At 39.8% G+C, this 12,511-nt stretch overlaps 1 protein-coding gene across 2 annotated transcripts in view; it reads left to right on the forward strand.

Moving 5' to 3' along the window:
• The first annotated feature begins 405 nt into the window (after positions 1-405).
• The window catches only part of LOC102193455 (netrin-G1-like), a 65,405-nt gene continuing 53,299 nt past the window's right edge, over positions 406-12,511 (forward strand). For both annotated transcript variants that reach the window (XM_005729083.1, XM_005729084.1), the window contains exons 1-2: positions 406-757; positions 5,501-6,139. In XM_005729083.1, the coding sequence (XP_005729140.1) occupies positions 5,882-6,139 (258 nt within the window). In that variant the 5' untranslated portion in view covers positions 406-757; positions 5,501-5,881. The remainder of the gene's footprint in view (positions 758-5,500; positions 6,140-12,511) is intronic.

Genomic DNA, 12,511 nt, shown 5'->3' on the forward strand with positions numbered 1-12,511 from the left:
TCGAAATATCATTAGCGCATTTACAGTTACAGCTGGCTTCAAATGAGTTGGAAGCTTATGTAGAAACCGATGTAGTCCGTTGCAAGAGATCATGGAGCAACTTTATGAATATTATTCAACTTCAAGACTACAGCAAGTTTGTCTACTTTGAAATAATTTAATGTAGATTAAAAATAATCAAATGCTCAAATAATCTAGCATTTTTGAAAAGCGCATGTTTTACTGTGCCTGCTCTGATTACATTTAATTTGCGCGTAAAGGGGAACTGGCTGTAATATTCTGGTAAAACAACGACTGAAGTTGAGATTTACCAGCCAGTCAGTGTTATCTTTAGGACCCGGCGGAGCGCTCATATGTAACTGGACATAGTAGCTCCATTTGAGGAAGATTGCTTATCTCTTTCCTCCTCCGAGCACAATTCGGCTGGGCTGAGAAATCAGTCTAACCTATCCAAACGACCCCGAGAGTTGTTCTTCATCGGGATGTATTTTAATAGCCGTTGATGGACTTCATCGAATTTGGGACAACTGAAAATTACCTTAAAGGCTTCTGAAGTATTCTCGTGCGCCATTCGGATGAACGCTGCGCCAACCAGCGCTGCGTAAATCAAGGAGCCGCTTGTTTGGACACCCGTGAAGGCACAGTGGCATTTGTAAAAGGGGGAAGAAAAGCTCTGGTGATCGGGTCCCCGTGTTCATTATTCGGATGCAAAAGTTTAAAGAAAGTTGGGAGCAAGAGAGAACATCGTAGTCTCCAGGTCAGTTCCCGCTTTCTGCGCACACATCATTTTTATTGACCTATGTGGTGCAAAAAATAGAAGGAAATTAGAAAGAAAAGAGCCGGTCAGAGACCAATAAACGTCTTTCTGCAACTACCGGTGGCCTCAAAATAACTTGTTGAATGAGCAGATTGTGCCAGGAGCGTATTTAAATGTAAGTGTCATGTTTTGAGCATTCAGATGAGTTTGTACGTTTTAGTTATTTGTGTACTGTTGCTTCTGTGACCGGGATCGTCGTTACTAAATGGGCCGCCGTAATAGGGTAATTGCAGTAGGCTGTTTGTGGGAACGGTAACGTTTGCTAGGTGAGAAGTGGGTAACATAACCACGAGTTTTATATGAGATATATAAAAACTGTTGTGCATGTCCATAGTGTTTAATTGGCATCCTTCTTCAAAGAGTTTAAATGTATTCAGAAGGTTTTCTTCATTTAACAAGAAACTGAAATGTGTAGTCTGCACCTAAACCTAAACCCTTTCTTCAAGTCCGCCCCCAAAATTCTCGTTTAATAGTGGAAACAATGTCAGTTTAACCTGTTGCGCAGCAAGTCAGCAAAGTCAAATCTAGGTGTGCCATGTCTCTACGCAAAACTGGATTCAGAACATAAAAGAACAGCTTCTTTAAAATATGTCATTTTTTCAAGCTCTGTCAGATATTTGCATGTTCCATTTTGAAATCATTTAAAGACCAGAAAAATACTTTTTTTTTTAATTTAAAAAGACTTTTGCTCGAGGCTCTGTCTTTGAACATTACATGTGCTGAACAATAATTTCAAAAATTTGTTTTGATGCTGTGCGTTTTTGCATGTTAGTCGTCCTGGAGAAGAACTCTGAATAATACATGACAGCATGATTTCATATGTGATTGTAGTGAAGGCTGTCTGGCTGTGTCTGGGGCCATTACACTGTAACTACATCAACCACATCCTAGAGTGAGTCCTTAAATAACAAGTGACCTAACGTGGCTCCAGTTGGAGAGGTTAAAGGTGCAGCCCAGGGGCAATAATTGTATGTTTTATGTCAAGTGTTCATATTGGGAGAAGCTAAGAGACACAGTTGTAAACAGAGAGAGAGACAGAAAGAGATAGTTGAAGAGAAATAACAATTGAATGAAGGATCAAGACGGAAAGGAATGACAGTCAGAAGATAAATGTGTTACAGTACAGACATGCTTCTGCTTGCCAGTCGATCCCACTGTGACTCATATTGGGGGGTTTGTTCTTGGCTGTAAGAAATTTGGAAGCATTAACCCGTTTATTGTTGCACTCATCAGCCAGAAACAAAGCATTAGTCTGCTCAAACTGGCTATGGATCATAAGTTATTGGTTGGAATTCAACAAAATCAATGAACACAATAGGAGGTATTGTATGTGTGCACATCCAAAAGCCTGACTGATGCCCAGTACAAAAAAAAAAAAGAAAAGGCAAGACGGTAAAATAGCAATTGTCAGTAGAAAAACCACAAAGCGCAAATCAGACTGTCATGTTAGGGTCTTTTTTTTATTTCAAAATCAATACGAGTGTTATTTTGCAATCATTGATGTCAGTTGGTGCAGAGTATTGGAGTAGATCTGAGGTCCTGCCTTTCAGCACCATGGACAGCTCTCTTTCACGTTGGTTAGAAAATGAGAGCTAAGAGGGGATCAAAAAGCCACACTCAGAGACAGAGAGAAAAGCCACACTTAAGCGGGATTACTATAAAATGAATGGAATACATCCGTTATGGTTTTTAAGAGTCTGGCTGGGAGTTTGTAACCAATATAAGCCACGGGGCACGACTGCCTGCTGACTTTTAAAACACTCTGCTATGCTTGAGCTGCCCAGGGGATGGAATGCAAGTGGACACAAGGGGGTGTTTCAGAGGCTTCAAAAACAAGTAAAGGAAAAGAGATGAAGAGAGAGGGGAAGGGAGAGAGAGAGAGAGTGTGAGAGAGAGAAGGAGTGGGGGGGTGGTCATCCAAAGTTCTGAGCTTTCTCCCGGCATATGGAGGGCTACTCAAATATTAATAACTTCTAATATAGAATCTGACTCATATTTTTCTCAGTGAAATTATGACATTCACAGGTTTCTCCTTGCACTTTGAGTAGCACAGAATATGAGGTAGACATGCGATGACAGAGGAAACAAGTGTTCTTCTGCATTTAATTTTTTCAGTGTAATCATTTTGATGCAAAATATACAGTGCTGCCAATTATTGCAATGTGTTCCCATGTGCAGCCAAAGCAGCTCTGGTCCATCGGGGCACTGACATTTCTATGGTGTCCTACAGTGTCAGGCTAGAGTACATTGTCAGCTGGTATTATGGTCCTCTATGGAGCTGCCTTGTTTTGGTGCCTCCTATGGATGCTTAATCAATTTGGGATTTGTGGAGACTGGAGGTCAACACACAGAACGCGTTTTCTTGAGAAATGTCCCAAGTGTTAAACAGGTTTTCACGTCAGTGGTTTTAATGTTGTGGCTGATGGTGTTGCTGTATAGCCCAATATGCAAACACTACAGCACGGAGGCATATTATTAATGCAGTACAAATTGCTGTGGCTATCACAAATGTCACCTCTCTTGGTCATGTTTCATTGAAAAGCAGTTGAATTTACTTCATAAATTGTGTGGGAACGCTTACTCGGAGCACTAATTTTCTCTTTTAGAGGAGTAAAGATTAAAAAAATTGCAATTCCTTTTTCCTACCTTAGCACCAATGAGCATACCTGTCTATGCCGATTTACTGAGCTACCTGATACCTGCCTTTCATCTGGATATAATTGCATTGCTCTAGATGTCTGTGAATTAAATCCAGTATCCCATGGTCAGGCCTATTTGTTGTCCCTTATTAGCTTTGAATGTTCCTAGCGATAAGTGACCTACACCACCCTGCTGCTGCTACCTAATTTGACTGTCTTATGAAAGCCAACCTCAGCATTATGAAAGGGGGTGTGGGACTTTGCAGTATCACGGTGTGTGTGTTGGTTTGCATGTCAATCGTAAGTGCTCCATCCCATGACGCACCTCCGATCAGACACTGACATTTATATTTATGAAATCTTATACACACATCCTGCGAAAGAAATTACTTAATCAACAATTACACTTCCAGGCATGTTTTAAAGACACTTTGCCGACTGATACGAGTGCATTTAAAGAAAAAGAATTCTACCTTTTCGCCTTTATTTCCTCTACTTTCTTTCTTTTTTAAACAACCATTCATCTATATCTTTTGTCATGGCCCACTTTGAAGGGTCTGAAAAGCAGCTCAGTAATTTCTCCGGCTCAGATGAATAACTTTCATTACATTTGGAATGTATTCAAGCCCATAGTCATTTTGTAAAAGGGGCATTAGGTTAGAAAAAGGAATGCAGTATTTCTAAGGAAGTCTGAAATGTGGTCTTAACTCCTTCAAATTGGCACCATTTTCAGTCCAAGACAAGATGACCAAATTAAAATATTGAATTCTAATACCTCCATATGCTAGCAGGCATCACGTAGTATGTGTTCGTGAACAGAGACATCGCTCATTAAAATGAGTTTCTCTTGATAAATATTGTTAAATTGCTTAATTGATTAATTTGATTTAATAACCTCAAATATGGTAATACTTTGTGTTGACACACCAAATTTTCTCACTCTTCTGAACATAAAACTCCCTCCACACGCTTCAAACCCCAGGTTACCTAAATAAATAAATAAATTTCAGCTGTAACTGTCAGTCACAGGGGGGGTGGCTGTAGCCTGAAGGGTAGAGAGGAAAGCTGCTGACCGTAAAGTTACGGGTTCAACTTCATGTACTGTATCAGCTGGAGGAATCAGAGCAGAGAAATTCAATGAGTAATGGTTCTGCCTCAACAAGTACTGCTGAACTCCCCTTGCACAATGCGTTTAACCTGCACTTAAGAGGATAACCATGCGCGTTTCTTAACATTGTGACCTGTGTGGGCAAAGGTTAGATTGAAATGTATTTTTTCTGTACAGCTATTCACAGCAACAAATACTTTTCACTAAGGCAAAAGCTCTGGCAAATTGACAGTCAACAGTAGCTTAACTCTTATTTAAAGTGATACTCAGTTGGAGGTGCTAGTGTATATGCTTGCTTCATTTAGTCCCTGCTACTGCACACACTTTTTACCTGAGTCACTGAGATGGTGCAGGTCTCCGCTGACTGCTGCCAGGCACCATTACCTGATGAGTCGGGCCATCTGACTGATGGCTTGCGATTGCTTTGAGAAATGTACAATCCCTCAAATAGGCTATTTCTGTCTTCCAATTTTACTTTAATATTTCCCAAATGCCTCTTAAGGTGCTGAGACAAATGCAACTCCACATTCGGCTATAAAGGAGCAAGAATCAGAAAAGGCAATAACTTAAATGTAGTGACTTGACACATGGAAATAAGTCTTTTTGCACAATGTATGAAAATCACATGGAGATTAGACTCTACAGAAGAAGCTCAATTTGAATTGTACACAGTGATTTTGAAAAGGTTATTATTGAGGGACCCATAAAAGCAGCAAAGCCATACATTACACTTGTGCACTTATTGCACATACGTGTGTCTTTGTGTCTGGGTTTGTGCATGTGTTGGAGTGGGTAGTAAGATGTAAGACTTCTCCACCTAGCTCCCTGCAAGCCATGTTAAAACTCATTTAATATTTTAATGTCGCATTTCAAATGTTTTGTAAATGTATCCAATCTTTTTAATTCATTAAGCTATCCTTTTCTTCTGTCCTTTAGGATGCTGCTGGTGCAAAAAAGTATACTTGGGGATCAAGCTCAGATATCTGCTGATTTATGAGGAGTGTCACTCCTCTGCACATCACATCTGACCGTTAGTTCACCTTTTCATCAACTACCAACACTAGCGAAGACACCCCCTTGTTGACACACCTCATCAGCCTGGCAGAAGCGGTGGCAATCAAAGACAAAATAACTGAATGGGGGCTAATAGTTGCCTGAAGCTCCTCACACAAAACTAGCAAGATGCTGCCACAGTTCCTAAATGCTCTATTGCTCCGTTCAAAGCTGCTGTTAAGTTAGAGTGCTATCGTCATTTCTGTGACTAAGCAAAAGACAAAAAAGAGAAAGAAAAGAAGAATCCTACAGAAACCATACTGAATGAGATCAGCGATGTTCTTGCCTGTGTTGTTCGCTCTGCAAGCTTTGTGCACCAGTGTGGGCCACGCTATGCAACATTACCCTGCGGTCTGGGGACACTATGACGTGTGCAAGTCCCAGATCTACACAGAGGAAGGCCTGGCATGGGACTACATGGCCTGTCAGCCCGAAGCCACTGACATGACAGAGTACCTGCGAGTGACCCTCGACCCTCCAAATATCACGTGTGGAGATCCGCCAGAAACATACTGCGCTTTGGTGAGTCGTAACCTCGGTTGTCCCCTGATGGAGACAAATGAGGCTGTAGGCAGGATCGCACAGCATACTGGGTCAGGGATAGAGAGCGGCGCATACAAGGCAATGAGCTGCCGCTGCAGCGGAGATTAATGTACATGTAGACCTGTGCATTAGGACAACAGCAGCAGCAACATACACACACATGCTGTTGTGCAAATCTTGGAGATGAATTTGGAGAGACTGGTAAATGTAAAAACAGACAGATGCACAAAACAACTGGAAACCGTTACATGCACAAACAATCTGTAAATATGTCCTTGCACAACTGATGCACAGGCATACACAAATCTGTATGTGTACATTAGATGTACACAAATTTGGAGCCATTTTTTTCCATATTCTGTTGAAATTCTCTTACAAATGTATTTTTTATTTAAGTTTTTGATGTCCTTCCAACTGTTGCCCTTTAGCGGTCATACAAAGGAAAGTTTTAGGATCGCTCTAATAAATATGTTTTAATATCAAATTATACTGGGGCAAAAATATTGTGAAAATGGATTTATTACTAAGTCTAAACAGACAAAGTACATGCAAATACATAAACAAACATCTATCTTTATAGCTGACTGAAGACTGACTGCATCTGTGCAGATGACTGCAGACACACACACACAGAGGCACTGACAGGGTAACTGCACTGGTGCTGGCACTGTTATTAAACAAAGAACAGTGAATGCAGCATTCAGCCCCCTTATCAACCTTCATCAACAGTTCAACCCCAGGTTGCATTTGTTTAGAATCACACTCAAAGTAAGCTGTAAGAGCCCATAGGCTTTAAAGTGCTTCATTAGACGTTATGTTCATGCCTGCCAAGAGCTCGTGCGAGTAAATATTTACCAATTAAAATGGGCATCTTTAAAAGGAGGGCTTTTCTTCTCACAGCTCCAGATGGCATTGAGACATTTAATGCCACTGTAGGATGAAAAAGGAGCTAGTCTCCAGTCGGGTGTGACGTTCTGGTAAGCTTTTTTTTTTTTTTCTATCAAAACACAAACTGAAACCTTTATCAGACCAGTAGATTATCCTGAATGTTCAACATTTACATAACACGGGGCGCATAAAGAACAGAACAGAGACAAACAGAGTCAACGTGGTTGGAATACTTTGTATGTTTGTTTGATTTTTCTTGTCAATACAGAATTTGTTCATAGAAAAGATGTCTTATATTTCTTTGCCATGTCATTTTTTATGCATACTCAGCTTATGTATAATTTAGAAACACTTGTGTTTTATATTTCTTTTGTTGTAATCTATTTTTATTTTTATTATTTATTGATTTTTATTAAAATATTAATAGCACATGAAATCTCTATCTATTTTGATGTTGGCAAAATACAGAACTAACAAAATATATTGTGGATCAGTTTTCTCCACAGATGTTATGATACACAGGGACAAACTAAAAACAATTTTAAGTAAAATAGTTTCAGTTCAATTTTATTGAGTTGTATTTATATATGGACAAATCGCCACAGCAGTTGCCTCGAGGCACTTTATATTGTAAGGCAAAGAGCCTACAATAATACAAAGACGACAGAGAAAACCCAGACAAACATATGATCCCTTATGAGCAAGCACCTTGGTGACAGTGGCAAGGAAAAACTCCCTTTTAACAGGAAGAAACCTCCGGTTGGGGGTGAAGGGGAAGAAGGCAGGACAAAGACATGCTATGGAAAAGATCCAGAGATTAATAAGAACTAATAATAAATACTTCAGTCTGAAATCAGTCTGTCAAGTGAGTCCAGCACTTAAATTCAGACTGAAATATGTCCGTATTTACAAGCAAATCTGTATGTACGACCCCGTTCACAAGATGGATGGTATCAAATTTTTTGAACAAGCATTCATAGTTCGCATATGATATCATAAAGATTTTGGTGGAATTTACATGTTTCACAGGACTTTTATAATATTTGGTTCTGACTTTGCTACAAAATTTCAGTTCCCCCTTGAGATGCTTTACATAATTTTTTCTATGCGGAACACTTTATTTACAACAGATTACACTGCTAAACAAATGACATCAGCAAAACTTGCTGTTTCGCTTAGGAAGTGCCTAAGAAAACATAATGTCATGTTGAAAATAATCAAACTTCGAGGATTTTCCTTCGCTGGATGATTGCATGTGCGTAAAGACACAAGTAGACTGTGTTCAGCCACCAAATGAAATAAATTGAAAAGATTAGCTGAGGACAAACCATATTGATCTGTTGTGAGACTTTTCTGCCTCATTGGTAGGACAGAACAGTCCCATTAGTGTAAATTCCAGCTGTATGGTAACTCTCAACTATTCTTGCTTCTGGCTAGAATGCCTTTCACCTCTGACATGAATTTGGGGTCATGATTATCTAGATCATCAAGAACACAGACTCCTTCTGGAAACACTTAAATGCCTGTTGTGTGTTTGATCTGTTTACATGCAGACTGACACCAGTGACCTTATCCACCAGTGCTTCCTGAGACTTTGTTGAAGATGAGAGGAGCATGCAAATCAGCTCTTTCAGCCAATCACTAAGTTGCCTGTTGTTGTGAGCCGGCTCTAATCAGTTTTTCCCAGGAGTTGGTTTTCCTCATAGTGGATGGTCAAAGAATCCTCAATGTCTTGGCCCCCATCCCTTTCTCCATGTGTTTATGATTCCCATTTCCTATTTCGATTGCTGCTCAAAGAAGATTTTATGCATATGAAAGGTTCATTAATCATTCAATTGTGTTGTGGTTTTGCTAAAATGACAAAGATACAACCTTTTGAATTAGAGACTCAATATTCAATAATGAGACTCCAGGATATACAGGGTGTAGGAGATGTGTTCTGCATCAAGGAGTTAGCCTTGTTTATATTTTTAGCTGCAGACCTTCAGGGGTTCTTCAGAATGTGTTGGTATTAAGCCTGTTCTCCTACGGTGTGCTATGGCGCTGTCACTCAGTAGCACTCAACACTGGTATTTTTTACTGTACAGGTTGTGTGAAAGGAAGGAAACAATAAAATTGTAATATTCTGTATTAATACAAATGATCCAATTAAATGTATTTAAAAAATTGCTGGCCAAATGATAATTATACTATTGTACCACTTGGGCATTAATGAAAATTAGCTGTTAAAACAGAGAAACTAAATAAGTGTTTTCAATTACACACCTTTTTTCTGTCTCTAAAAGCCATATTAGGCTGGCTTGTGGGGATCTGATAGTAATTCACTAAAGTAGCAAACCACTGGATCAAATGCAGCGAGAAATGAGGTTTAATGTTCAAGCATTTCATAGATAGACTTAATTTTTTGTAGTTCAAGTGCATGAGCATGGATATGTTTACTCCACAAAGCATAAATTAGTATCAGGAAGATGGATCTGGATATACTGGATAAATAAATTCTCTTTTGCTGAATAGACCACCCTGTCAAGCATTTCCCTCTGAAGCTGCCATAGTGTAGTAGTGTCTGGATTGTACCTTTCTGATTAGAGAACCCAGTGGTTTGGTGATTTGAAACGTGGCAGAAGATGAGAGATACTCTGTGCTTCCACAACATCTAGGGATCTGGCAGTTAATCTAAACGAATGAATGTGAGCTCTGAGTTAGGTGTCATCTGCCCACATGCTCTACGCTATCTTGAGCCATGCTGGTTCAACCACATCAAGTTGGCAATTGTGTAAACATTTCTGAGAGTGATTCAGTAATCGTGCTTATGCCAGCTACTCTGGGTCTAACTGGGTATATTCTTGTAATTCCTCTGAACTTTATTCAGCTCTCTCAGAATGGATGAAAGAAGTTGTGGCTGCCAGTTTGCCACACGGCCCCCTTTGGAGGCTTAGTAAGGAGAGACGAGACGAGAGCTCCGAGTAAGCTGCTTGGAGACTGCCACATTATTGACAGTCAATGCAGTAGACTTATCTTTGCTGGCAATGACAGCAGTCATTGTGAAATTTCAGTCTGTGTCTTACATGCACACAGAATTGGCGTAATAGACTTTAAAAAGACAATTAGATTATGGGGGAGAAAAGGGGACGTAACCTTTGATACGTACATTGGATGTGAGGCCAATGACAGATATGGTGAATCTGTAAAATGGCTTTTTTCTCATGGCATGTAGGGGCCAGTTCTGTGGTTTCATGAATCAATGAAGACCTATTCTATGAGAAAGTCAAACTACATCTCACTCTGTGACTTTGGTAAATATTCCCCCTTATTTGCCAGCTTCCAGTTATTTTCAATAGATCATGGTGTGCATTTATTAGATTGCAGTGAAACATCTTGCTTGTCAAGTTCAAGTTTCAAAATACAAAATGCTCAGCTGTTAACAAAGCATATATCATGTGTGTTTTTAGGCCTGAGTTGGTGAAATATTTGGTTGTGCAGAGCTTGTAATTAGGGCTAAAACTTGGTAAAGTAAAAAGCATTAGGTCTTCAATGTCAAGTCTGCACTGATGTTTGGATTAATCTGTAACAAAAAGACCTGAAGCACACATCAGTGCAAGTCCAGTGATCCTTATTTTCAGCATCTTTCGTGCTTTTTTTAGAGCAGCTTTCCAGCTACCTTCTTCACTCAACACTTCATACACCACTCCCGTCAGGTCCCTACAACCTACTAAAACAGGGAAGGCTTGACCAGGTGATGAAGAACAGCGGTGTGGGTCAGCCTCCTATGCCACCACACCCTGAACCAACTGCTCCACCCCTCCCCTTCAGCTGTGCCACAAACCACACCCCACCACATAATCACGCTCACACTTTTCCATCAATCTAGTACCAACTGCAAGGCAGAAAAGATTAGATTATATAAAATATGAGAATACATTGTAATTGTATTCTTATGGTTTTGACCAAAATCACTTTTTTACACTACTCCCAGTTATTTCAGTGAATAAAGAAGCAACATTATTCATTTTATTATTTTGTATAGTTTGTGATCAGCTGTAATCTCTCACTAGTCCAATTTTCTGAGATAAAATGAGGGTCATCAATAAGTGATGAACGTGTCTGTGCAGAACCAGGTTAAGTAGTGGTATCAGGAGTTATGTGTCTATCTCCAGTTCTGGAACTAACCAAGCAGTTCAGAGGTCAAGCCAGAAACTGTCACTGGACCTCTCTGATCTCTGTACCCCTCCTCCTCGGTGGGGAATTCACTCATCCATGTATTTGTTTGGAGACAGGGAACAGTTGGAGCATTTAACTTGCCGTCACCCCGATGCCCTTGACTCTGTTCTGAACTGGCCCTGCCCAGCACATCATCACCGCACCACTGCGTACCAAGACACCGAGATGACATGCAACATGTCCCCTGACTCCGAGAGAGGAGGAGAGTCATCATTTATTCTTTCACTCGCCTGCCACTTCTTTTGTCTCCTGGCTTTTTAATTTCCTTCTCCCTTGTTTTCTGTCAGCTGATGATGCATAATATCCATGTCTTGTTTGAACATGTGGAGGTTGGATGCTCCATATGAGGTGAGCACTTGACAGATAGAGATATGTCGGCGTTATTGCCCCAGGATCTGTGACAGGTTAAATCTTAGAGGGTTGTAAATACAAAGACGGATGAATTATGCATGGAGATATAAAAGAAAATGATGGGCATTGTGGCTTAAATAGGCAGAGTATTCCTAGCTTAATATTCAAAGCATGTTTTCACTCTGATTTAGAGCACATACAGTATTATTGCTGTATATCGTAATTGCTTTATTCTGTTGTCGAGTACACAAAAGCCAGTTTTGACATTTTAATGTGTATATGAAAATACTGCTTCCTGAGCAAAAACGTTACTAATTGTGTTGCTATAATCTCAAATTACACCCCCATGATATTTGCTATCCATATAAAAGTGCATGCCTATTAAGATTATCTATTATCTATTACGAAACGGGAAAGCTTACCATTCTGATTCAGTGAAACAGATGGTTCAGTTCTTATTGTGGATTTGTGAGTTTTACACTCCACTACTTTCACCAGCATGTGATGGAACCAAGCTGGTTGGCACGGCAGATTGTCAGACCGTGATGTTTCTTGACATTATGTTTGCCAACTGCTTTTGAAATCAAGTGAAAATGTGACATACATTTCCACTTAACACAGCTGGGGTCAAGCACATGCAAGTAAGGAAATGCAGGATTTTTTCAGCTGAATTACCAAAATGTATTTAAACTTCTATTGTTATAACATTGGCCAGCTGTTTCACAGATTTTTCTTTTTATACATCTCTGCAAATCCTAAGCCTTACATTTTTGCTACATATGTCAGCATGTGTTACCCTTTTTTGTGGGCTTTTTTGTAATTTATCTGCATAACTCTTGATCCATTATCAAAGTGTATTCACTTTGCTGACTCAAAGGCTCTGTAATTGCTATT

Source organism: Pundamilia nyererei, unplaced genomic scaffold (assembly GCF_000239375.1).
Source record: "Pundamilia nyererei isolate P.nyererei 1_Seehausen unplaced genomic scaffold, PunNye1.0 scaffold00031, whole genome shotgun sequence".
In the NCBI taxonomy this organism is placed as follows: Eukaryota; Metazoa; Chordata; class Actinopteri; order Cichliformes; family Cichlidae; genus Pundamilia; species Pundamilia nyererei.